The sequence below is a fragment of the Schistocerca gregaria genome, chromosome 5 (assembly GCF_023897955.1).
Source record: "Schistocerca gregaria isolate iqSchGreg1 chromosome 5, iqSchGreg1.2, whole genome shotgun sequence".
NCBI lineage: Eukaryota > Metazoa > Arthropoda > Insecta > Orthoptera > Acrididae > Schistocerca > Schistocerca gregaria.
The window spans coordinates 568,666,136-568,693,427 of NC_064924.1; the positions used below are offsets into that span (position 1 = coordinate 568,666,136).

The window sequence follows — 27,292 nt, forward strand, 5'->3', positions numbered from 1 at the left end:
AATCTCATACATTCAGCTGTAGTCTTGTTTGGCAATGTAACAGATTGGCATAAGAGTAGTGCTTTTATCTATTCTTATAACATTTTGAATTTTCAATAAGTGGCATATGGGAAAAAGAGCTTTAATTTTTCTAATAAAAATATTGATGGATGAATACTGAAAATTAATTCCATTCCTCAGACCGACACAGTGCAAAATTAAAGTAAAAATCCGTGAGTCAACCTAGTATGGCCAATACGAAGACTGCAGAGGATGGTAGATTGCTGCTGGAGGAGAAAGAGGGAAGAACGCTTCATTGTGGGAGTCTCCTTGACGGCACAATGTTTTTTAGACAGCGGAGTAGCCTCCCAAGAGCCAAGCCATGGTTGAGCAAAATTTGCTTTGATGTAAAGCAACAAATTCACCCCTGGAGGGGTCACAGACAATGGTGGTGGTGGTGGTGGTGGTGGTGGTGGTAGAGGGGGGGGGGTGGTTTACAGGTGACCGCCCCCTACCCTCCCTTCCCCTTCCCTGCCACATGATTAGTAAGTTTACTATCTGGGATACCTGCATGGCCAGGAACCCAAAGGAAATCAACCGAACAAGCAGTATCACCAAGATCAGCAAGAAGGTCGTGGATGGCAAAGACCAAGGGGTGGCTGGAAAAACTCCGAGCGATAGCCTGAAGGCCACTCTTTGAGTCCGTACATAATAAAACTCGGGTGAGTGACAACTGTTCTATGAAGCAGAGGTTCCGATAGGTGGCCATCAATTCCACAGCAAACACTCCACACGTGGCAGGCAGGAGATGGTGTTCAGTGCCAACAGCAGATGTGAAAGCATATACCACATGATCAGCGGATTTAGAGCCTTCATATAAAAAACAATGGCATCCTGAAACTCCCATACGAGCATTCGGCACAAACAATGTAACACCACTGGAGTAATGGCGTCTTTCTGACCCCAGAACTGATCCATTTGAATCGATGGCTGAGGAATTAACCTAGGGGGGATTGCTCAGGAGAGAACATGGGGAAGACAACAAGGATGTGAGATGGAAGTCACAGTGAAGAGAAGTTAGACAGAAACCAAATGGTAAACCCACCCGAGGGTGGGCAGCAGGTGGGAGATGGCCCAAAGCTGTGAAAAGAATAGAACAGGAGGGGTGAGCAGGCGAAGAGTGGATAGTGATGGCTTACGAAACCATGAGCTGGGACCGCTGAATCGAAAGGGGAGATATCCCAGTTTAGGAAACCAGGAGCTGGGACCACTGAATATAAAGTGGAAGGATCCCAGTGTCAACCAGAAGACTATCGACAGGGCTACTGTGAAAGGCATCAGTGGCTACATGGATACCATATGGTGAACCAGGCCCAAGTGGAGAAGCTGATTAATAAACTTGACAACCACACTCCAGAGGAGACAGAACTGAAATCCAGTGAAAGCAAAAGGTCGAACGGTGCATGCCCCAAGAGGTGTGGGCAAGGAAGTGAAGAACATTGAGTTTATGAAAACAGCCAACCTTCAGATGACAGATATGGGGTAGCCAAGTAAGCTTGTTGTCAAACGAAAAACCCAAGAAACAGAACTTTGGGACCATGGTAAGACATTAGGCATCGAGGCAGATCTTTGGATAAGAATGAAGTATAGAAGGGCGACAGAAATGCATCACCCTCGACTCATAGGGAGAGAACTGAGACCTTCGCAAGAATGCTCACAAGGAAGTGTGCCGGACAGCACCCTTGACCTGTTGTTCCACATAAGTGATTGAGTGAGAGCTAGGCCAAACACAGAGATCATCCACATACAGGGCAGGGGTAACTATTGGTCCAGCATACACAACATGTCCATTAATAGTGATGAGAAAAACAAGGAGACTTAACACAGAGCCCTCTAGAGTGCTGTTTTCCTGTGTCTATGGAAAGCTGAGATCAGTGACAACCAGGACTCTTCAAAAGAGTACTGCGACAGAAGCTGGTGTATAGAAATTGGTAGGGGCCCCCAAAGATCCCACTCATAGAGCTTAAGGATGATGTGAAGGCACCAAGTTGTGTTGTAGGCCTTAAGAAGATCGAAAAAAACTGCACCAAGATGGCGATGCTGAGAAAAGGCCTGCCAAACTGCGGTTTCCAACTGAAGCAGATAATTGATTGGAGACTGTCCCTCCCAGAAGCTGCAACTGGTAAGGAAATAAAAGGTCCAGAGATTCAAAGACCCAACTGAGCTGATGAGCCACCATCCATTCTAGTAACTTGCAGGGGACATTTGTCAAGGTGATTAGCTGGTAACTATTAAGGGACAACGGATCCTTTCCAAGCTTAAGGACGGGAACCACAATACTGTCTCTCCACTGAGAGGGGAAAATGCTTTGGGCCAAATCTGGTTAACACCTAGAGGAGATATTGGCGTTGTGCAGGTTTAAGGTGTTGAAGCAATTGGATATGGATGGAATGAAGCCCAGGAGCTGAATCGTGGGAAGAAGAGAGGGCAAGAAGCAGGTCCCATTCAGTAGAAGGTTCTTTATAGGATTCTGCCTGACAAAGGGGTAAACATAAGCGGACAGCTTCAGCCCGCTGTTTCCAGAGAGGTGGAAGGCAGCTGGATAGGAGGCTGACACCAATGGCATCACAAAATGTGTTGCAAGATGTTCCATGAGAACTGATGGAATGGAAGGCTGCCACTAACACCCTTGGAGTGTGCAGAGTGTATCCCACACCCACGACAAAGGAACAGAAGAACCAAATAAGGAGACAAAGAGTTCCCAACACAAGCATTTGCTCTGTTTGATTACGTAATGGGCTTTGGCACAAAGACGTTTGAAGGTAATAAGATGATCACACATAGTGGTGGTACTGGCCGTGGTACACCACGGAACTGGCTGACAGCGAATGGGATGTATAAAATGGGAAACAGCTATGCACGTAATTAAGATTATCTTGTCTGACAGATCACAGACGACCTCATCAATATAAGCTGACGAAGAAGGGGGAAACAAGACCTGGGAGGTATGTAGAGGCCTATCAGCATGATAGAAAGACCAGCAGGGTAACTGGGTCATCAGGAGGCAGGAAGGGAATGAGAGAATCAATGGGAAGTGATCACTAACAGAGAGGTTATCTTCTCGCAGCCTGTGTAGGGAAGGAAGAATGAGAGGGGAAGAGAGCAAAAGATCAATGGCAGATGATGATGGTTGGTTAGCAGGGTGCTCAACAGCGTGGTTATCAATTCCCTATATTCACACTGTCCAATCTAGCCACTTCCACAAATGAAGATGAAATGATGAGGACAACACGAACACCCAGTCCCCAGGCAGAGAAAATCCACAACCTGACCGGGGATTGAGTAGAAAAACTAGCCACTAGACCACGAGGGAGATAGAGATGACTGCAGAGTCCAAGTAGACTCGAACAGCAACTGCTTCCAAATGGGTACAAAGTGGGATCCATGTAGTAACTATATCCACAGGAACCAAAGTGCAGACACCACTAGCAGCCCTCAAAAGGCTGATTCAGTTCCAACAGAAAGCATGGAACCCATGAAGGGTTGGTGAGTGAGTAAAACAAGTTAGTTAAGTAAAACAAGACTCCTGTAGAATGACACAAGCTACAGAGTAAAAGACAATAAAGGACTGCAATTCTGGAAATTGACAGTAGTCTCCAATGCGGTTCCACTGAACAAGCTCAGAGTAGATATCCAAATGGAAGGCAAATAGGTATCCAAATGGAAGGCGAAAAGGCTGGAGCCAATCACACCGCCGGGTCACCATTTATCATCAACAAGAATGGGGTGACATCCATAAATAAGAGGTCTGATTCAGGTTGCAAGGGGTGAGATGGCACCAGAGGGTAGGGCGGGGGGCGGCAGGCATGTCCTGGGTCTTACGTTTCTTCTTTTTCGTCTCTTTCATAGGTTGAGGAAGACAGAGCACAGAAGGAGAGCAGGCTTCTGCAATTTCCGGAACTGAAAGATAGCGGGCGACCTTTCAGTACACAGACTCTGTGTACCATGGTCCTGTTGTGGTAGCAGGTCTCTGGCAAGAGAAACGCTGAGGGGAGGGGTCCTGGGAGGGAGCCCCATCACCGGCAGATGCTGAAGAAAGGGGGACATTTCTTCAGCCAGGCAAGGGGATTGGCATATGGAGGAGAGAGAGGGTGAGGGAACCACATGGGAGGAGGAGAGGAGAGGGGGATGGGACTGGGTAACGAAGAGGGAGTAGGCAGAAAGGATGTAATAGTAACAAAAGTAGAATTTATCGAAAAATGATGAAGTCAAATTTCTGGTGAGATTTGTTGTAGGATAAATGACCCAGGGACTTAATACTCTTGTATCTTCTTTATTATAAGCCTGGCAATCTGATGAGTGTGGAGAGTGACTGTTGTGACAACACACATGGGTGGCAGAACACAGGGGCTCCCCTCATGGAGTGGGTGTCCACAGTCACCACATACAGGGTCAAGGTACTTCCGGCAGACATCCTCAAAACACAAGCACTGAAAGCATCTTGTGGGTGGTGGGACCTACAGTTTCACATCACAGCGATAACAGATAACCTTGTCCTTCTCTGGTTGGGTATCTCCCTAAAAAGCCAGAATAAAGGCGCCAGTGTCAGTGCAAATGTCCTTACGACATTTCTGTCCTCGATGAACAAAATGAACGTCCCATCGTTCCAGATTGGCCCAGAGTTCCTCATCAGTTAGAAGGATGAGGTCTCTATAAAAAATGACTCCCTGGACCATACTCTAAGAATAGTGAGCTGTAATGGACACCGGGACATTGGCAAGGCAATCAAAAGCACGAAGAGCTGCGGACTGAGTGGCAGAAAAAGCTGTAATCAACAGGGAACCTGACTGCATATTACTGAGAGACTCCACTTTGTCAAGCTTCTCTTTGATATTTTCCACAAAAAATAATGAGTTTGCAGTAGTGAACATGTCCCCGACCATCCTAATTCAGACAAGGCAGTGGGAAAAAGTTTTTCCATCCCAAACCAGCAAGCCTGGGGTGTAGCCAGGGAAGGGAAGGGAAGGGAAGGGAAGGGAAGGGAAGGGAAGGGAAGGGAAGGGAAGGGAAGGGAAGGGAAGGGAAGGCCACAGAGTCATAAGAAGCAGCATTCAATTACCCATTACATATAAAACAGATGGCCATAAATGGTCAGATTTTTGGAACTTGACACGTTTCATACGCAAAGCATCCACCCTGATAAAACCTACTTCGATCAGGGTATCTTCCCATTGACGCCACCCAACCACAGCAACGGCTCTCTGGAACAGCAGCTATTGCCTGGGGTTCCAATGCTCTGGAATGACAAGCAACCACTCTTAGATGTACATGGGAAGGCAACAGTTCAGGTATCAGAAGTGTGATGCTGTGTCGTCAGTGGGATCAGCCAGATGGTTACATAACACCTACACCTTAACGAACTGGCTACACGAGGTGATGACCTAGCGGCCAGAGTGGGGGGGCTGGCTACGGCAGGGAAGATAGAGGGGAAGGAAGTGGGGGGAGAGAAATTCATGCTGTAGATGCTGGGGGGGAGTTCTTCCCTAAGTGACTCACACTATGGAGAGAGAATTTAGAAGTGTAAGTTAAACCCAAAGGGGTACCACAATTGCTAAAAAGAAAGGATAAAAGAGGAAAGGCAAAGGGAAAAAAAACCTTTAGAAGTACAGGAAACCAGGTGGATAGTCAGATCAACGAAGTAAGAACAACGAGGAAGAGGAAGGGGGGGAGGCAGTGGGGAAGGAGTGAAGATGGGGAGGGAGGGGCACGGGGAAGGTGTGAGAATGGGGAGGGAGGGGCATGGAGAAGGAAATGCAGCCAGGAGAAGAAGAATGGGGTGCAAGAGCTCAGGGCCCTGTGGGTGCCAGGACGAACTCATGAAAGAACCATGAGCCCCATAGGAGGGACAGCATGAAGCTGACTTGGGTGTGAAAGTAAAGAGATCAGATTAGACAATACAAGATTAATAAATGTATGGCCAATCTTTCAAGACGTATTACTCAAATATGAAAGAAGAAAATAATATATGAACATCAGACAAGGCAGGCTTTATTTTTATGTTAGAAATAATTTGCCACAACTCTTCATAATTATAGGAAACAGGTGTAAACAAAATGTACCAACATACCATATGAAACTCATTGTTACATGCAATGTTCAAAACATCCTCTATCTTACATCTGGTTAAGTTGTAATTCTGAATATCACTACCAGTGTGGTACTAAAGGATGTGAAACTGTACACTACATTCCAGGGATATATAAAGTGTTTTCGGACTCTTGTTTCAATAAATTTGCAGTTCACAAAAAAGATGTTCTTTAATAACAGAGTCAACATTCAATAAAAATTTCATAAACATGGCCTTTAACCAACAATAAGTATGTGGGAGCTGTCGTGGCAAGAGCAAAGTGTATGGAGTGCAAGTTGGTTTTTTATTTTCTGGAACAGACCCAGTTGACAGTTCCTTGATTCCTTGGATTTTGTTATTGCTCTCTGGTTGTTGTATTTTGCATTTCTTTTGACTATTGACATCTAAGATTGGTAATAAGGTTTATAGCAATCCTGACACATGGTAATTATTTGGATATGACATAATATCGATAGTCAATCTACCTATAACGTGGTGACCCCGCAAGCAACCAGAGATACACAAATAGACATGCAGAGTCAACCAATATCATTTGGTCAAGTGACAACGCACACACACATGAAAAGGAATTAGAAGAACTCGAAGACAGGTCACAGAGACAGATTAAGGAGCTGCAATTGACAATGGAGGAAGATGATAGTTCTGGAGTGAGGCCAAGTACAGCAGTAATTAAAACTTCCGGGCTAAGAGGCTGTGGTCCCATTGTAGAAATACTTCTCCCTGACATTTCGTTGCCAGCTGCGGGCAACATCATCTTAGGTGAGTCTACAACTCAGATGAAGTTGCCCACAGCTGGCAACGAAACGTGAGGGAGAAGTATTTCTACTATTGGACCACGGCCTGTTAGCCTGGAACTTTTAATTACTGAAGACGCCGGCCATGAAAGCCTACACGCTATGATCAAGTGCAGCAGTTTGCAGCAGATGTGCAACGACAATGAAACTGCAAATGAAGGTGTGGACGCTACAGTTCATGCTGGACAAACTCAAACTTTGGTTTGCAATACCTGAGCTAGCATTTGAACAGAATGAGATAGCCAATGATCACATGAGATTTCCTGTGACAGTGAGCGCAATAGATGCCACGGTGGCTGGTGTAGGTGTTGACATCATACTTAAACACCCAGCGGAACGGCAACGTACATTCTTGAGAAAGTTGTTTGTCATCAGAATGTGTAAACTGCTACATCAACGTATATGACATACTGCAGATTCAGCAATTGGGAGACAGAACACCCTCCAATTACTGGCAGCACCTGTGGGCCATCATCCAAGAAGCAGAATTACCATACACGATTCTGCAGCAGGTATGGCTAGTGCAGCTCCTGGGGTGCAATCAAGGCAGCAGTAGTAACCTGTAACTAATAAGATGTCTACATGTTGTTGACATCAGTCTAAGTCTACGCAACCTTGGACAGTACATGTACAGAAAATGTGATGATAGTTGCAGCTGGTTCCGCACAGCAAGAGACTTCAGCAATACGAAAGAGGCAGCATGTGGATATTACTGAACAGCTACACTAAAGAGATATCTGACGCGCAAAAGACGCAAATGTCAATGTTATTGCAAAACAAGAACAACTTACCTAGGTGAGAAACAAATAACAACAACAGAGCTGCTGGATATATCCAATAGGGACAGATTTGTTGGCAGCACCAGCAGTTTGGGGACAGACCAACAAGATGCACGAAATCATGCCTGCACCCAAACAGTAACAGTGCTGGGCAGTAAACATGGCAGGCAGTGATAACTAACAGGAGCACCTACAGCACAGAGGTGAGCACAGCGAGGAAATTGGCATAGTGTGAATAACTTGTCAAGCTTACCTACACTGTCACATAGGTTATACGTCAAAAACGTGAAGTGGAGATGCTATCACCTCACCGATTCAAGATCACACAGTAGGACGCTGGCAGATGGTAAAGCTTCAGTCATCACCTCGCAAATGCTTCTCATGGTAGTAAATAAGTGACCAATAGTGCCATACAGAAAGCGTGATATGGAGGTAGATTTAGGGCTCTGGCAGAGTTACTGATGGACCTTTGTACTGCTGGAGGTTGCAGAGACCATACTGGGTGCCGATTTCCTATGTTGGATGTGAAGAGATGTACATAACGGCACTGCACAAATTAGGAAAGATGAAGAAGTCGTCAAAGGTATGCTAGGACGAAAAACAAATCAGACCATGAGCTACAAGCACAGTTTAGTGGCAACCTGTGAAAGCAGCAGCAACATGCTGCACATGCCGAAGGTGTCACACAACAGAGAGCACCATATCAGGATGACTTAGGCTCAATAAGCCTCACAGCAGTCACAGACATTAGTCCCACATTGTTCCATAGCAGCAAAGGCTTGCCACTGCACACGGTAAAAAAGAAAGAAGGCAACTTGAGGCCCTGTGGCAACTACTGGGTGTTAAATACCTTATGCTGCCAGACCACAACCAATATTCCAGACTACTACCAATATTCTGGCTGGATCGGCAATATTTAGTGTAACTGACTGCAAGAAGGCATACCATCAGATACCAGATGAGGATATACTGAAGACAGCAGTAACAACATCCTTCAGTATGTGCAAATACTATTTGGCTTTAAGAATGGGGTTCAGATGTGGTAGTGGTTCATTTATGATATGCTTAATGGGTGTTGTTTCGTGTATTTGAATGATACACTGGCATTTGCAACATTGGAGGAGTTGCACAAAAAGCACCTCAGAGCCATTTTAAAGGGCATCAACAAATATGGAATGGTAGTTAGTTAGGTGAAATGCATCTTCCAGCAACACTGGTGGAGTGCATGTTCCAACAACAGGAGGTGACATTCCTGGGCTGCACAGTGTCAGCAGCTTGGATAGATCCCCTGAAGGATAAAACAACTATCATCGATGACATACCTCGACCAACTGATTACAACTAACACAAAGTTTGTAGGACCAGTAAACTTCTATAAACAACATCTGCCAGTAAAGGCAGAGGTGCAGGTGCTGCTGACAGCAGAACTAGTAGGAAAGAATGCAAGTGGCAAATAGGCACTGCAGTGGATACCACAAATATATAAGCTTTTTGACCAAGTGAACGCGAATTGGAAAAGGTGAGCAGCCCTTCACCTTTAAGTGGAAAAGCACTGGCAACCTTTGCTTTTTTTTCCATGCTAGTTCACGACACAGATAAAATGGAGTACATACAAAAGGGATCTGCTGGAATGTACATAGCAGTGAAATATTTCTGTCCATACAAAGATGACAGGTTGTTCATGACATATACCGACCACAAACCCATCATTTTGCGTTCAGCAAGTGTAAGGACAATTGTTCTGCAATGAAGTATTTTGTTGATTTCCTTGGTAATTATTGTTCAAAATCCAATTAAAAGAATAAAAATTCTGACAATCAGAATTCATTGGCCAGTTCCTGATTGAATTTGCATCATATTAAGGGAGCTGAGAACAGTGTCACTGATTTCTGATCAAGGGTGGAAGCCATCTCTAGGACAATCGATCATGAACTGTTCTCAATGGCACAAACCACGGTCACTCAGTTACAGGAGTATCGGCAGGACATTACTGCAGGACTGCAACTTAAGCAATTGTAGTTGGCAGGAGCGAGGATTAGCACTTGGTGCAAGATGTCACAAGATACGCCTAGACCTTTAGTTCTTGAGAAACTGTGAAAGATGATTTTCAACAGCACCCATGGGCCCAACCAAGTGCTAACATATGGGTGAAACTTCTGACGGACCAGTTAGCGAGGCCAAGCATTAAAAAGGATTGTCATAAGTAGCCGAAGGGACGCCAGGAATTGGATGTCAGCTGGCACGTCCACAAGCCAGTGGGAGAATACCCACCAAGTACAGAACAGTTCATGCATGTCCACCTGGACATTGTGGGACCTTTGTTACCTTTTGACAGCTGGTGTCTAAGATTTCTAATGAAGTTTACAGCAATCCTGACATGTGGTAAATATTTGGATATGACAAAGGAGTAGTCCAGGTACCTATAATTACACTGCTGGATTGTTGTCCAAAATCTAGCATTCTGAAACATCCTTGCATATATATTAATTTGCTACCAGTAGTTCTTATGCAGACGTCTGGCTGGATATGTCACAAAGGCTTTTATCAGGCCTTAAACTGGATGTCTAAAGTTATTCATAGTTCAAAGTGTTCAATACCAATCAAATATTTAACATTACTTGCTATTACTAGCAATAACATATAATACTGATTTATTTACTGGTTGTAGTCCTACATATAGTCTATCCCCACAAAAATAATAAAATAGTTGTATTTCAAACACTTTATACTAAAGAAACTTTAGTTAGTAATGAAATAAACATGCACTTCCTTACACCTCACAGTAATTTATATGCATTTTTAAGTTTTAATTAATCAGGCCCTCTTTTTTTGAGAGGAATTCAAGCAGTATTCATTATTAAATTTTATACATACAGTGCAATCTTTAAATTAAAATAACTTTCAAATTATTGCATATTAGGTTAAATAAAACATTTCTATAATCAGAAGACTTAGTGTTTTAAATCTGTGTACATCAATGTTTTAACAAAAATTTACTGGTGGCATCTAAATTATTAAAGCACTCGGCACTATGAAATTTTTAAATACTGAATGATTCTGCAAAACAAAATTTCTGCCTGAGTAATAAAAATATGAAAGACAAACAACTATGAAGTATTTAGTTTATTTCCTAGGTAATTACTGTTCCAAATACAATTAAAAGAAGAAGGATTATTTAAATCTGAGGTGGATGTCAAAGCAACTGAAGAAGCTGCAGTTTGCTGTGTTTTAAGTGAAACTGTTCTGTGCACTTTTATAGCTTACTCCAGCCAATAATTTCAGAAACTAATACACATCTGTCACAATCAATAAGTTCTTTCAAAGTAAAAGATTTTCTTCTACATTACTTATGCATAGTGGTCGTTGGTGGAACCTCCCTGAATATTTACTTTCTTGAAGTTTGCAACTTCATAGTTACACGCTGTGTAACGGATGAGATTCCTTCTTGCTCATCTATTGTCCTGCTGATGATAGTTACAACACAATCGTGGGTAGTAATAGACAGTATTATATCTGTATGGGTAACTACAATGAAAAATAAAGGAATTCATACTCCCACAATATGTACAACACCATCATTTCATGAACTGGAATCTTCAGCTTATAGTTACCACTTTTCTGTCTACACAGTGTTTGGTTATAGTAATATTTTTGTTTAATATGATCTACAAAGTGTTCTGTTTTATGTGATATACAGATCTCACATGCACTGAAGGCAATATTTTGTGCAGCACGAGTTTATCACATCGCTGGATACAACACACAGGTGGTCCAGAACTGCCCACCATAACAAGAAGCCTGACACAATTCCACAAATCCTACAGTAATTACACTGTGTAGTCACATCAATATGACCACCTGTCAAAGACTGAATAACCACCTTTCGCAGTGTGGACCGCTGCGAGACTCAGGAAGACAGTCAATGAGGTTCTGGAAGGTACCGACAGGGATGTCCAGCCACACTGACTCCAGTGCCATGGTCAGCTGCACCACATTCCTGGGTTGAGGATCCATGGCGCCAACAGTCCAATCGAGGCAATCCAACATATTCTGAATTAGGTTTAAATCTAGGGAGTTTGGTGGCCAGGGGAGCATGGTAAACTCATCCAGGTGCTCTTCAAACAACGCACGTACACTGTGAGCTGTGACACACTGCACTGTTCTGCTGGTAGATGCCATCGTGCCGAGGAAAAACAAACTGCAGGTAGGGGTGGACATGGGCCCCAAGGTTAGGTGCATACTTTTGCTGATCCACTGCACCTTCCAGAATGATGAAATCATCCGGGGAATAGCGAGAGGGGGGGGGGGGGGGGGAAACCATTCCCCCAAACCATAATACTTCCTGCTCCAGCCTGGACCCTTCCAACACTTGTTGCGGGGTATTTGCTTTCAGACATTTCATGTCGTGTCATACACACCAACACCAATTGCCACCTGTCTGATGGAGCATAAACATTATTCATCTGAAAAAATCATTCAGTGGACGTCCAGTTGTGGTACTGCTGTGCAAATTCCACCTCTGTCGCCGACAAACAGTTGTTAGTAAGCATTCATGAACCAGGTACTTGCTATGGAAGCCCATATGCAGCAATGTTCACTGAACAGTCAACGAGGAGACACTGTTGGTAGCCTCTTGGTTCATGTGCATGGTCAGCTGCTCAACAGTTGCGCATCTACTCACCCGTATGCATCTCCGCAGCCCTTGTTCACCTCTGTCGTCTATGGCCCGTCAAGCACAACAGTTGCCCTGGGTCCGGCGATGGATAACACCATTTTGGCAAGCGTAGTATACTTTAACCCAGTGGCCCATGAACAGTTTACGAACTTAGCCATTTTGGAAATGCCTCTACCCTAGGCCCAAAAGCCAGTGATTGTGCCCTTTTTTGGGTGTCAGATAAATCGCTCTGTTTCCGCATTACAACAGTGACTGCATTGTTTTCTGCATCCCCCCCCCCCCTCCCGACATGCTTTACATACCCTCCACTGCTATTGCTGCCACCTGCTGTCTGTGAGTGGTTATTGCACACTGATGTCAAATGTAGGCAGTGTCACGTTAGTGAGACTAGACTGTGTATGATGATATAATGATATGAATGATAATTAGTTTTCATTTATATCTTTAAAAATGTAGTCAGTCTCCTCTTGGGCCCTTTCAAATGAAGTTCACTTTTATAGTATGTGTAAAACATTACATGGCCGACCTCTACATATTATTGATGCGAAAGTTAAAGTACAGAATACAGTAGAACGCCTCTAATCCGACCTTGGATGGTCTGTCACTCCGGTCAGTCCAACCAAGCTCAGGCTCGTGAGGCTCGCCGACTTGTCACTGACTGGACGCCTGTCGGGCCATTGTTGCAGTGTGTATCGCTATGCATATTGTTATACTGTGCGTTATAGTGGAGTTTTATCCTTTGTTGGGATTAAAAAACGTCGTCGTTTGCTTTATTCCATGTTCTCTACAGTATGCCATTGGCAAACCTAAGAAACCTAGGGCATTAAAAAATACCTTGCCGGTTTATTACTGCAATCAAAAATCTGCTTGGATGGAGTGCAACCTTTTTATATCCTCGTTTTTTGACGAGTTTGTGCCATCGGTCAAAAAGATTGAAGCAAAAAAATCTGCCTGTTGGTGCTCCACTACTGTTGGATAACGCACCATCACACCCACCTGAGGAAGATTTGGTGGAAGGGGACATAAAAGTTCTCTTTCTGCCTCTTAATGTGACCTCACTCATCCAACCAATGGATCAGTGCGTAATCGAATGGTTAAAAACGCAATATCGCAGAAAGTATATCAGCTCAATCTTGGAAAAATCTGAAGGAGGTCACAACTTATTTGAGGCAATGAAATACCTCAACATCAAAAATGCTATCTACACAATTGCTGCAGCATGGGATGAACTGAAACCTGACACACTGTGGAAATCGTGGCGTAAGCATTGACTGAAACTGAGCACACTGAAGATGAGAAAAACAACGACGCACTACAAATCGTTAAAGATTTGCAAACTCTGGAGCTGAACGTCCCTGCCAATGAAGTTGAAGAGTGGCTTAACAAATGTGACAAAGACTGTGACACCTTTGAAGAGCTCAATGACGACCAGAATGTTGCCGCTGTTAGCCAGGAAACAGTGAATGAGGACTCAGACGGCGAAGACGAACCCTAACCCGGATTTCACACAACAATGCAAAAAACGCTTTTGACATCGCCCTTCAATACATCAAGCAGAACCCATCTTCAACTCCAATGGAAGTTTTGTGGATAAAAAAGTTGGAGGGACACTGCAGCTAAATATAGAATAACATCTGCTAAACAAAAATGTATCACTGACATTTTTTCCAAGTAATTTGTTTTCGTTTTTACTGTAAAAACAATGCATACAGTATAATCATGTCTTAGTTTCTACATACAGTAGTTTATTTCTTTGTAAAAATTTCTTTTTTATATACAGTGCTATAAACATTTTTAGTTTACAGTAGATATTGTTTATACATTATTAAGTACAGTACAGTACTGTAATTTGTTTGTCGTTTTTCCTTTTAAAACCAATACATATTATAGTGTGTGTAGGCATTTTTTAGTTAATATATTGTTTAACACTGTGTAAAAAACATGTTTTTATATTACTGTAGACATCTTTTAGGTCTTAAATCATTCAATTTTTTGTACTAAATGTCTTTTATATTTTTGCAATAAATATTAGATTTTTCGGATAATCCGACCTTTTTCTCGTTCCGACCACTGTCCTGGTCCCGAAGGTGACGAATTAGAGGGGTTCTACTGTAATCACTATTCACTGAATGATACTATCTCCTTTGTAAATAAGAAACATAATTTCAGTTGTATTTATAATGGAATTTCAATCAACTAGTTTGGTGTAGATGAGGAAGTTCTTTAATTTTGAGAATTGCTAAAAGTCAGAAGTATATGTTTGGCCTTCTAACACCTAAACGATGTAAATTTATGAAAAAATATATTTTTATTTCAAGCACAGGGAAAACCTAGGCAACGAGGAGAATCGGTAATTGAAATTCACGATGATTTCTGAAAGTGATCATAGAAAAGAATCTTCCTTACTTTATATTACTCTTCCTCAAATGAGGCAAACCTGCAGATATACAAGAAGCTAATAACATACAGTTAAAGTAATTGTTTATTGACCATAGTAGTCTGGTACACTGGTGGTTACACCACAGACTTCAACGTGAAAATCAAATCAACAACAAATTTAGAACTTATTATCCTGCAAGTGACAGCTATCAACAATTCCAGGCCAAAACGTTACTCCCATATAGTATGGCCACCAGTGGATGTCACACCTGCAGTGATGTGAATAATCTTGCGTAATAGGCTGATGCCTTCTCAGGTAGGAACTATTCCTTAACCTAATCAGTTGTTTCTCGTTGAAATTTTCTGGCAGATTAAAATTGTATGCTGGATAAGGACTTGAACTTGAAGCCTTTAACTTTCATCGATGAGGGCTCTACTGACTGAGTTATCAAAGCATTTCTGTAAAGTCTGGAAGGTAGGTGATGAGGTACTGGCAGTAGTAAAGCAGTGATTGTGACTCATGCTTGGATAGCTCAGTCAGTAGAGCACTTTCCGGCAAAAGGCTAAGTTGCCAGCACAACATGCTCAACTTCAATATCTATTTTACAATTTGTGCCATTCAGGTCCTTCCCCCTCCCCCGACATCAGCTGCTCTGCAGTGGAGATATGTCCTATTTCAGTTCCATAATTCTCCTGCCCTCAATTTTCTCTAGCCCTACACCTAGATGCAGCATGCCCCAGAACACTGACTTCACTAATCTTGTGCCCACACTGCATTCTCCACAGTATCTCCTCCCTTTTGTGTTCTCACACACCAGCCTAATTCACTCCTCCATGACATCGTCACCATGTGCTGCATGAATTTGCACGTGCCAGTGCCCATGTCACATTCCCATCCTGAGCAACTTCTGTCTCCCTCCCAACCATCAGCCACCATTTCCCAATGATCACCCCCCCCCCCTTTCCCTCCTCCTTTTCTCTCCTCACTCACTCCTCTCAACATAACGCCACAGCCCAATCAAGCTGCAGAATGGCTCTCATGACACAGTGCACTCAGGTGGCAAACACAGCTTTACAGGTTTTTGTGTACTCTATCTCAATAAAGGAGTCATCTGAAAGCTAGTAAAGTTTTCAGCCTAGATTGTGTGCCTGCCCATCACTCAACGCGAAAGAGGGATCAATATTTCTAACTTCTTGAAAATGCGAGTCGCAAATGGGCGCAATGAAAAAGACTGTTAAGAGATCATTCAGTCATCCGACTACGCCCTTCATTAGACATATATAAAACAAAAGTCTCACACATTGACATAAGCACAATTCACCCACATGGCCACTGTCATATCTGGGCACTAAGAACCAATTGTGACTGCATCTGAGATGATCAGTGATCTTTGACCCCGTCTGGTGACTCAGTACCATCCAGGACTAGAGCAACTGAACCACATTCCCCGCCAGGGTTTTGAATATCTTTCACCGTGCCATGGAATGAGAAATATCCTCCCTAACACTATCACGGTTCTATTCTGCTGCTGAATTAACCTATGCAACAACTTTGTCCAACCCAACTCTTATCATCAAATATCAGGTATTCCCTTATAAGGCCACTGTTCCATTGGACTACATGTTATTAATCATAAGTTCATGATCTGAGTCTGACTTTGGATTAATACGGTTTGATGACTAGTGATTGGACAGTAACTTAACAGGCAGAGAAGTGAGGAGCTGCCTGCAGAGGAAATGGCACTATAATACGAGGGTGAGTCAAATAAAAACCTTAAATTTGTAATATGAAATCGAAATTTCGCGCCGTTATCCTGTAAGTTGGTAAGCGCACTAAAATAGCATGTAGAATGGCCTGTACGTGATAGCATAGTGCAGATGCACACATACCATCGCAGTACCGTTATAAAGATGGCCGCCCCACTTGTGACTTGCACCAGGGAAGAACAGCGTTCTGTTATTCGGTTTTTGTGTAGTGAAGGTGTGAAACCTATTGAAATTCATCTATGAATGAAGGTTCAGTATGGTGATGCATGTTTGTCACAGCAGAAAGTCTACGAATGGAGTAGGAAGTTCGCAAATGGTGCGACTTCAGTCGAAGATGTTCCTCGTTCAGGTCAGGCACAATGAGTTGTGGCTCCACAGAACATTGCAGCAGTTGAAGCCATAGTGAAGGTAAACTGCCGAGTGACACTGAATGAAATTGCAACATGTTTACAGATTAGTCGTGGTTCAGCATACCACATTGTGGATGATGTGCTCCAGTTTCACGAAGTGTCTGCCAGATGGGTGCCTCAGCAGCTGACTCCTGAAATGAGAGAATGACGTGTTGATGCTTCTGAAGAACTTCTTTGGCACTTTGAATGAGAAGGTTACTGGGAATGAAACCTGGATCCACTTCCACCAACAAAACAAAGAGAGCGAGCAAGCAATGGAGGCATTCCTCATCACCAAAAGCAAAGAAGTTTCGAACAGAACTATCAGCATGGAAGGTTATGCAGACTCTCTTTTGGGACAAAAAAAGACTTCATTTTGGAGCATTACATGCCTAGAGGGACCATTGTCACCAGTCCATCATACACAGATCTCGTAAAAAATCATCTGTGGCCTGCAAACAAATCAAAGCCACGTGGATTGCTGTCAGCAGGTGTCCTTTTGCAACATGACAATGCAAGGCCCCACAGTGCCCGTACAACAGTTGCAAAAATCACAGACCTGCATTTTGAGTGTCTTTCTCATCCACCATACTCACCAGACCTTGCACCAAGTGATTTCCATGTGTTTGGACCACTCAAAGACGCAATGGGAGGAAAGAAGTTCCTTTCTGATGAAGAGGTACGCCATGTGGTGCATGAGCGGTTGCACGGACTACCAAAAGATTTTTTTTTTCTAAAGGAATTTATGCACTTTGTAAGCACTCGAGGACTTGCATTGAGCATGGGAAAGATTATGATGGAAAGTTATACAGCTTTGTGCCACTTCTGCACAAGAAATCATATTTAAAAAAAATATTTACAGTTCTCATTTGACTCAACCTTGCACAAATGCTGCAGAAACAAAGTAGAAAATGAGAATCTCAATAAGAAGATGGACCTGTAAAAAAATCAAAGCTAAGTCTCTGCACCAGACTGTCTGCCTGACTGCGGTTGTTGATAAGCTTCACCGTAATGTAGACTTACATGCAGTTCAAGGTCGCAAAATGAAGGTCGCTTTATGAAACAGAAGCCAAGAAAGTGTACTTCAACAGGAGTTGGCAGATTTGTATATTAAAAGCATCTGTGGGGAAAATAACGAAACTTTCATGATGTTGATTCTATATTGTAATGACAAATTTGTGTTTAATTTTAGTGGTTTTTGGAAATTATTATTTTGGTAAGTGTTTGAAAATGTTGGGAACTTCAAACGTAGGAAACATGTATGCGGCCATAGTTGAGGGTAGTATGTTTGCAGATGAAATTGCAAAGAATTGTGTCAAAAGGAAAATGATTTTTCTGTCAGTGTTTTGTTAAAATTCTGTTCAAAGAAATATAAAAAGTAGCATATGGAAACAGATTCGTGTCTTTAGTAAAAACAGGTGATGCAGAAGACAAGGATGATGTAAATGAACCCTCAGGGTTCATGATATATGTTATTGGGATCACAGGACCCAGAGCTATGCAGCATTGTTTTTTTTGTTTTTCATTCTTTGGTGCTACATCATTCTTCCCCTTTTCAGTGAACTTTCCAAGCTATCTTCTTCTCTCAATCTATCCTCTTCCTGTTATGTAGTTAAGTGTACAAATGGTAAAGTTTGTTGAAAACAATTTCTCATTAACATGAAGAATTTATTTACATATATTGCTGAACAGTGAAAGATTTTCTTATATTTTCTGAAATGGAAGTTATAATTTACTGTTTTTAATTTTAAAGTACATCTGAAAGTAAGGAACTGACTGTGTTTTGTATTTCTATTCTGTCTCCTTCAATATACTATTATCCATAGGAATTTTTACTCCGGGAAAATTTATGTTGCTTTGAAAATTGAATTTGCATCACTGACTGAAGATACTGCCGCATAAAATAAGCTTTTATGAAGTACCATATTTATGTTCTCTCTTGGGTCAAAGAAACAGAAACATGTATGTTTGAATATTCACTGTATTTTCGAAATTATTACACTTTATTAATGAGTTTTGCTATACATGGGAAAGGCTATGCTCTGTTTAAAATAATGTGGGTGTTTTCACTTTGGGGGATAGAAGGTACGAAGTCAAACATAATGGTTTATTATTGTCGTATTGTAAGATTTTAGTCAGAGTTAAATATGATGAATGTGATAAAACAGAAGCATTGCTAAGAATACTGTTGCAAAGGAAAACTTTTAGCTGGAATTTCACGTGTTTGGACAAGTTTTTCTACTATCCCAATTACACTTTGAAATGGGCTCTGAGGTCACTCTTGGGATTCCAGCAACTGTCGGAGAAGGTTGAGATGGCCAGCCTTGTGTGCGGAGTTGCAGCGAAGCTCACAAATTTGCAGCATTAGCCCCACTACTGTTTGTGGCGCTATGGTTCTGATTTGAGTGGAAGGAGTGAACCAGAGAATTAGAAGGTTCTATGAAAAGCTAGGCTGTGACTTCCTTGACTTCCACCATAGGGTTGAGAACTGTAGTGTCACCCTAAATAGGTCAGGTGTGTGCTACAGATCAGAGGCTTTTACTCAGGTAGGACTGTGTGTCGGATGCACACAAGGGTTTCTTAGATTAGGTACCTCTCCATCCAATCCAGATATCAACAGCAGTAGGAAGCCCAGAAGTGTCAGTGTAAGATTGAAAGAAACGCCTCCCACAGGTGAGAATATTAAATTCCTAATGGTAAACTGCTGAAGCATTCGCAAGAAAGTGCCAGAGTTTGAAGTGCTTATTAAAAGTAGTGAAGCGTTCGTAATACCATATACAAAAAGCTGGTTGAAACCTAAAATTGACAGCAGTGAGATTTTTGGGGGAAATATAAGTGTATATCAAAAGGATAGGCAAATGGGAAATGGAGGTGGAGTATTTGTTGCAGCAGAAAAGAAATTATAATACACTGCGATAGTAGCCAAAGACGCATGTGAGACTGTTTGGGCAAGACTCAATATCAGGGTTAAGTTTAAAATGATAACTGGGTTCTTCTATCTTCCACCTGGCTCATCTCCTGATGTAATCAAAAACTTTAGAACTTTAGAGAAAACACGAGTTCACATGTATGTAAGTTCCCCAATAATACTGTAATCAGCAATGGAGATTTTAATTGACCAACAATTAATTGGGAAAATTACTGTTTTGTTAGTGGTGGGCATGATAAGACAGACTGTGAAACTTCACTGGATGCCTTCAGTGAAAGCTACATAGAACAGATAGTTAGGAACCCCACTCTTGATGGAAATATATTGGATCTAATGGCAACAAATAGATCCGAACTCTTTGAGGATGTGCACATTGAAAATGGTATCAGTGACTATTGTGCAGTTGTGGCAACAATGATTACCAAAGTACAAATGGCAACTAAAACAAGCAGAAAGATACATATCTTCAATAAACCAGATTAAAAAATCAATAGTTTCAAATGTCAATGAAGAATTTGAAACTTTCAGCACTGGGCAGGGGCATGTAGAGGGACTCTGACTCAAGTTTGAAAGAACAGTTGACCATGCACTGGATAGATATGTACCCTGTAGAACAATTCATAATGGGAGGTGAACCTCCATGGTATACAGTCACTGTAAACAAACTTCTAAAGAAACAGAGATTACTGCATAGTAGGTGTGAAACAAAGCATAGGGCTAAAGATAGAGAGATGCTGAATGATATGCATTTGGCTGTCAAGAGAGCAATGCATGATACCTTTCATGACTACCGTAGTAGAATGTTGTCAAGTGACTTTTCACAGAACCCAAAGAAATTCTGGTCATATGTAAAGGCACCAAAGTTAGTGTCCAGTCCTTAACAGATGAGATAGCAACTGAAATTGAGGGTAGCAAAACAAAAGTTGAACTCTGTTTTAAAATGTTCCTTTACAAAGGAAAACCCAGGACAATTGCTGCAATTTAATCCTTGTAACACTGAGATGATGAATGAAATAAGTATTAGTGTCAATAGCATTGAGAAACAGCTGAAATCATTAAAACTGAACAAAGCTCCAGGCCCCGATGGAATACCAGTCAGATTTGATACTGAATTTGTGGCTGAGTTAGGCCCTCTTCTCACTATAGATCCCCTGAATAAAAAACCATGCACATTTTTTGGAAAAAGGCACAGGTCACATCTGTCTACAAGAAGGGTAGGAGAAGTGATCCATAAAACTATCATTCAATATTCTTGACACTGATTTGTTGTAGGATCTTGGAACATATTCTGAGCTCAGACATAATGAGATTTCTTGAACAGAATGACCTCCTCAATATCAACCAGCATGGATTTTTAAGACAATGATCATGTGAAAACCAACTCACCCTTTTCTCACATGACATACTGAAAGCTTTGGATCAAGGCAATCAGGAAAATTCAATGTTTCTAGATTTCTGAAAAGCATTTGACTCAGTATTGCAGGAGCACTTATGGTCAAAAGTATGATCGTATGAGGGTATAAAGTGAAATTTGTGACTGGACTGAGGACTTTTTTGGTAGGGAGACACAGCATGTTGTCTTGTCTTGGATGGAGAGTCATAGTCAGATGTAGAAAAAACTTCTGGTGTGCCCAGGGAAGTGTACTGGGATCCTTGCTGTTCATGTTGTACATTAATGACCTTGCAGACATATATTAATAGGTATTGTGAGGATAAGATTACAATAATTACTGCACACTCAGAGGCATTCAAACAATGATTCTTCCCGCACTCTCATACGTGAATGGAATAGGAAGAAACCCTACAAACTGTACCAATGAGACATATCGTTTGCCAAGTGAATCTGGGTGGTTTTCAGAGTATAGATGCAGATGTAGAGTACATTGATTAGAGAAAAAATGTAGCTTATTAGACCACATGAGCAATGAAAATTTGACAGCTATATACTGTGTTCAGATTTTTTTAATACTGTGGAGCTGATGACATGATTTATGACGACGCCAATGATGATGATATATGCTGAAGTGAATGTCTATTGTACTGAAGAATTATGAGAATTATAATAATGATATTGCTGATGAGAATATTATGAAAAGAACAGATTGATACTCACCATATAGTGCAAATGCTGAGTCACAGAAAGGCACAACAAAAAGATTGTGAAACACAATAAGCTTTCAGCCAAGAAGACCTTCTTGTGAATTAGATGCAAGCGCGAGTGCACAACTCACACGCACCAAGACAGCTAGAGACAGTGGTCACATGTATCTCCGCTATATGGTGAGTAATAACCCATCCTTTTTCATAATACTATCATTATTCCATCCTGGATTTTCCATTGTCAGATGTTGCTGCTGATATTATTTACGAGGATGATGATGATGATGATGATGATGATGATGATGATGATGGTGGTAAGTGTTAGGGTTCTCGGTTCTGAATTGCAGTAGTTCCTATTTGTTGTGTCACATGGTATGTATTTACAGGAAGGAGTAAGTTAACTTTTTGTTGTTCTGAAAGTGGGCCTGAGCCTGACCATGCGAACTAATGGGGGGCATGGGTGTTCAGAAAAGCAGTTTATTCGTATAATCGAACTATATACTTTTATATACCATTTAAATTAGGTATATTTATAATGACATGAATTTATTTTATTATTACAAAGGCAAGTACAGTGGGAACGTATGCAGTACAGTGTAGTATACAAAAATATGTAATAAATATGCATCTTGCATATACAGTACATACATACAGAATTTTCAGAGTAGATATCTGATACTGGTCGCTTTCATCTTAGAGCTTCAAACCATTGCATGGCAGTTTATAAACATGTAAACGCTTCAGAAGCACCGAGCATATTTTCCATTATCATTTTCTGGACCACTAGTTGAGAAGATGCTGGTGGCTTAAGCTTTACCAGTGACTACATACACAATTTTGCTCCCCTGCATGACTTGCTGCCCTGGCTCTGCATCGTTGACACTCATCCAGTCTTGAATGTCTTCTTCATTACATTTATGGGAATTGAGTTCTTTCAGCATATCGTACATTTCACAGATTTCAATCTTACATCATTTTCAATTAGACACTCTGACTTTTCCACCATACCTAAATTTTATTCCACACTTTTTCCAGATTATGTCCCTTTAGACTATCACTTGCTGCAACAATCACAAAAGATATATCATTGAAATCAATATTTTCATGATTCCTGAACAACTTCCTTCTCCCTCCTCTTCTCTTCTCTTTCTGACAATAATTTACGTAACAATTGTTTTCTTTTATACTGTTGGAAAGTCTTAATAATACTTTATTACAGCCCGTGGATCAAAGTCACATTAGGTGGAAGAAACATCACTTTTATGAATTCACTCGTTTCATTTAAGATATCACACAATGGATGAGTTAGTGTGTTGTCAAGGAGCAGTAATGTTTTCTCATCCTCTCCATTTTTTAACTGACGAACTTTTATGGAAGGTACAAAAATTCCTATAAACCATTCCATGAAAATTGTACTAACCATCCAGGTGCTCTTTTGAGAGATATAAACAATAGGCATCATAAATATATAAATGTGTTTGAAACAACATAGTTTCTTCCTTTTCCGAATGACGAGTGTACACAATTTGTGGCTATCAGTACCTTTAGCACAAGCTAAATCAGTAATATGATTCTTGCTTATTTTAGGACCAGCTGGCGCTAATTCAAGATGTGAAGTTAGAGATTTTTTTGTAAAAATGTTCCAATTGAGCCCAGTTTTTGAGAGCATAATCCCCCTCCCTCAATACATTTCTTAGCTTTATTTTGAAAGAATCAGCTGCTGAAGAATTAACAGAAAGTTTCCCTCCTTGCATTTGAACCTCACAAATGGTTTGCCTGTACTTAAGACTTTAATGAAACTGAATTACTTTTTCATATACACTGGGATGAGAAATAGGCTCTCCTTGTGATATTTTAGTGCAAAACCACTTAAAAAAGCATTATCTTGATCCATGTCCGTGGTGGGCTTCATAGTTTATAGAGTTACTGATCCATTAATAGAATAAAGCTTAGATATAAAGCCTGTGCTACTGATCTTTTCTTTTCTTAAATCTGTAGTTACTGACTTACCAAACTTGTAATCATTACATAATTTGGTTTCAGATTCCTCTAACCTTTTATTAATCTTGTACTTAACTCTCATAAAAAGGACAACAAGTTTATCTTTAGGCATTTTATACTGCACTTTACACAGAAAAGTTGACAAATGATTGTAACAGACTCCAGTTGTTTACAATTGTCAGCAACTGGGAACTGGTGTTGAGTGTGGTGGTTGTGGTGGTGGTGGTGGTGGGAGGGGGGGGGGAAGACGACACGACGACGGTACACACAAGTGGGCAACAGTTTGGTTAAGCGACCGTTTGGTTGACCGACGTACAAGTAAAGCTGTGAGGATGGGGCGCGAGACATGCTTGGGTAGCTCACATGGTAGAGCACTTGCCCACGAAAGGCAAAGGTCCCAAGTTTGAGTCTCGGTCTAGCACACAGTTTTAATCTGCTAGGAACTTTCATCTTCACAGAACATTTTAATAGAAAATGTTTTATTATTAGCTGGAAACACACCTACTGACTAACTTTTGAGTGACTGAACTTGGCTGTTTGGCTGGGAGTATCGTATCTTTCTATCTTATCGCCAAATATCAAGTATGCCATTACACAGGGTGGTACTATTAATACTTTGACCATAAACACTGCATTTCCAGCACATTACAATGATCCACAATTGCTACCTCAAGGCACAAATTTTTGGGTAATTCTGATAGAGAGACTGCTTTTCAAATCACAACAGGACAGCAAATTTCAGATAAGCGAAAAGCCCGGTCCTAGACCTTCCTAGTAATATGTAAGCCAGAACCATCAGGTAGTTAATAAGTGACAGCAGATACCATGGCGATTTAGTTGGCACTTTTAGTATCAGAATCAGGCAAGTGTCTTTTTCCTGCATGAGTGCTTCCAAAGGTGGAAGGATGTTTGTTGGTGTTCTTCAAATCACAGACATACACTACAAGCTGTTCCACACATTGCACTATCCTGCTTTTAGAAGCCATAATGCCAAGGAAAAACAAACTCCATGTAAGGGTGAGAATAGTCCCCAAGGTGAAAAGCATACCTGTGTTGAGCCATTGTGCCTTCCAGAATGATGAGTCACCCAGGGAATGCCAAGAAATCATTCCCCAGACCATAACATTCCTTCCTACAGCTTGGACCCTTACAACAATTGTTGCAGAGCATTTCCTTTCATACATTTAATGCTGTACACAACAACAGCCATCTGTTTGAAGAAGCATAAAACACGATTCACCGGAACTGGCCAGCTGTCACCACTCTGTGGATATCCAGCTGCAGTACTGGCATGCAAATTACTGCCTTTGCTGCCAACAAACACCACCACGAATCTGGTGGCTGCTGCAGAGGTTCAGTAGCAGCAATGTTTCTGAATGGTCGTTGAAGAGACACTGCTGGTAGCCCCTTGGTTCATCTTGACAGTCAGTTGCTTAACAGTTGCACGTCTATTTACCTGCCCACATCTCCGCAGCTGTCATTCTCCCCAGTCATCTACAGCCTGTGGTGTACTACAGTTGCCCTGGCAACAGTTTTTGACAGTGTCATTTTGACAATTTAAAAACTTAGCCATTTCAGATATGATTCAGCCACAGCCCAAACACCAATGGATATCGCTCTTTGGACATCAGATAAATCATCCTGTTGCCACATTACGACAATGACAGCACAGTTTACCGCGTCCCTCGGACAAGCTTTATGTACCCTCCATTGTTAGTGCTGCCATAAATAGTTACTGCACATTGACGTCAAACATAGGCGGTGATCATATTGATGTAACTGGGCCATGTGTATCATGCACTACACTGCAACATATACGATTAATCATAATGAAGCAATTGAAAACTGGTACCTTATATTAAGAGGATGCTGGGCTGAAGTTGTTATTACCCATGTACAACTGGTGTAATTTGGATATGGAAATGGATAATGTGGACTTGATATTCTTCCTTGTGGAGCACTATAGTGAGTGTGTCCACACACATCACTTTGTTGTTCATAGTAAGTTGCTTCTGCTGAAAGATTAAACCATTAAAGATTTAAACTACAAATAAAATCCATCACCTCTTTAATAGCAATAGGAAAAAAAGGAAAAAAGAAAAATACATGTCACTTCCATGTACACAAAAATATATCTTTACAACCCTTAGAATTTATCACTGCTACACTATAAACAGGAAAACAATTTAACGTAATGTCATTATTTTTTGAAAGGAGAGACTCAATGCTCAATATGAGACATAAATGTGACATGATGAAAGCTTTCTCTATGAGGCACTGTTTATTTAAGTGCACTTCAATTGTTTCTGCTGTAGAAATACATGAGCAATGTAACTGTCTGTGTAATCAGCTCCACAGCCAATTCATATTTCAGGCTCAAATTCTGTGCTCTCAAGTCATAGCAGTTGTCATAAAGGAACAAAACAATTATTGAATCAATGTTTTGCTCACCATGCATTCTTTTTGGTTTCACACAACACAGAACAAATAAATATGTAGTACCTCACAGTCACTAAAACAAAGGAAAGGTGCCTTAATTAAGCAGGGAAGTGCCCTCCATCTTAATACTAAGATGTGTTAAATGTGGTGTAACAAGTACCAGTGATAAAACTACTGACAAACAGAAACCTAGGACAAAAATAATTATACTGAATTTCAGAATGAAATTCAATTGACAGTTGCAAATATATTTTTATTTCACTTATTATAATTACAAGCAAAATAAAAATATATATTCTAGTTGCCGAAAAGTAATAGCAATGAATAAAATAATAGCTATATTGGTGATGAAATACACTGATACTCTCTTAAAGTGTCTAATTATTGTGTTGCATGACTAGGAAACATGTTTGCTCTTTATATACATACTTTGAAAATGTATAAAAATGTTAAAACTGTTGTATACACCACAAAAAAGCTAACATTTTAATTATTTAAACTTAACAGCTGATTTCAGCAAAGTATTAGCTTACCTGAACATATAGCAGCAAAATGAGATAAAAATATGCATGCCAGAAAAATTTCCTTGTGCTGTATCTTCTTTGTGCTATTCATAGTGGAGTATTGCTGCTTCAAATCTACTGCATTTGCTGAAACAATCAAATTTGTTTCATAAGCACCTGTCATGTCACAGTTACAGAAAGAAATCACATCACCACTAAAATAAAGAAAAAAGATCATGTAGACTGTTGAATGCTTCAACTGCAACATCTGTGAATGACCATACCATTAAACGGCCACATTTGGTTTTCACATTGCAATACAAGACATCAACTGCAGCACATTTCTTATTTAATATATAGTGTTTTTTTCTGCAGCACAAAGGCATTAAAATCATACAACTCAAAATAAA

At 41.0% G+C, this 27,292-nt stretch overlaps 1 protein-coding gene across 6 annotated transcripts in view; it reads right to left on the minus strand.

Annotated features, from left to right (window-relative positions):
• Positions 1 to 27,292, minus strand: part of LOC126272649 (low-density lipoprotein receptor-related protein 3-like) — an 82,114-nt gene that overhangs the window by 33,408 nt on the left and 21,414 nt on the right. For 3 of the 6 annotated variants that reach the window (XM_049975648.1, XM_049975645.1, XM_049975647.1), the window contains exons 3-4: positions 26,913 to 27,029; positions 25,793 to 25,955 (exon numbers count right to left, since the gene is read on the minus strand). In XM_049975648.1, the coding sequence (XP_049831605.1) occupies positions 25,793 to 25,955; positions 26,913 to 26,994 (245 nt within the window). In that variant the 5' untranslated portion in view covers positions 26,995 to 27,029. The remainder of the gene's footprint in view (positions 1 to 25,792; positions 25,956 to 26,912; positions 27,030 to 27,292) is intronic. The other 3 variants (XM_049975651.1, XM_049975650.1, XM_049975649.1) reach the window with 1 other exon arrangement.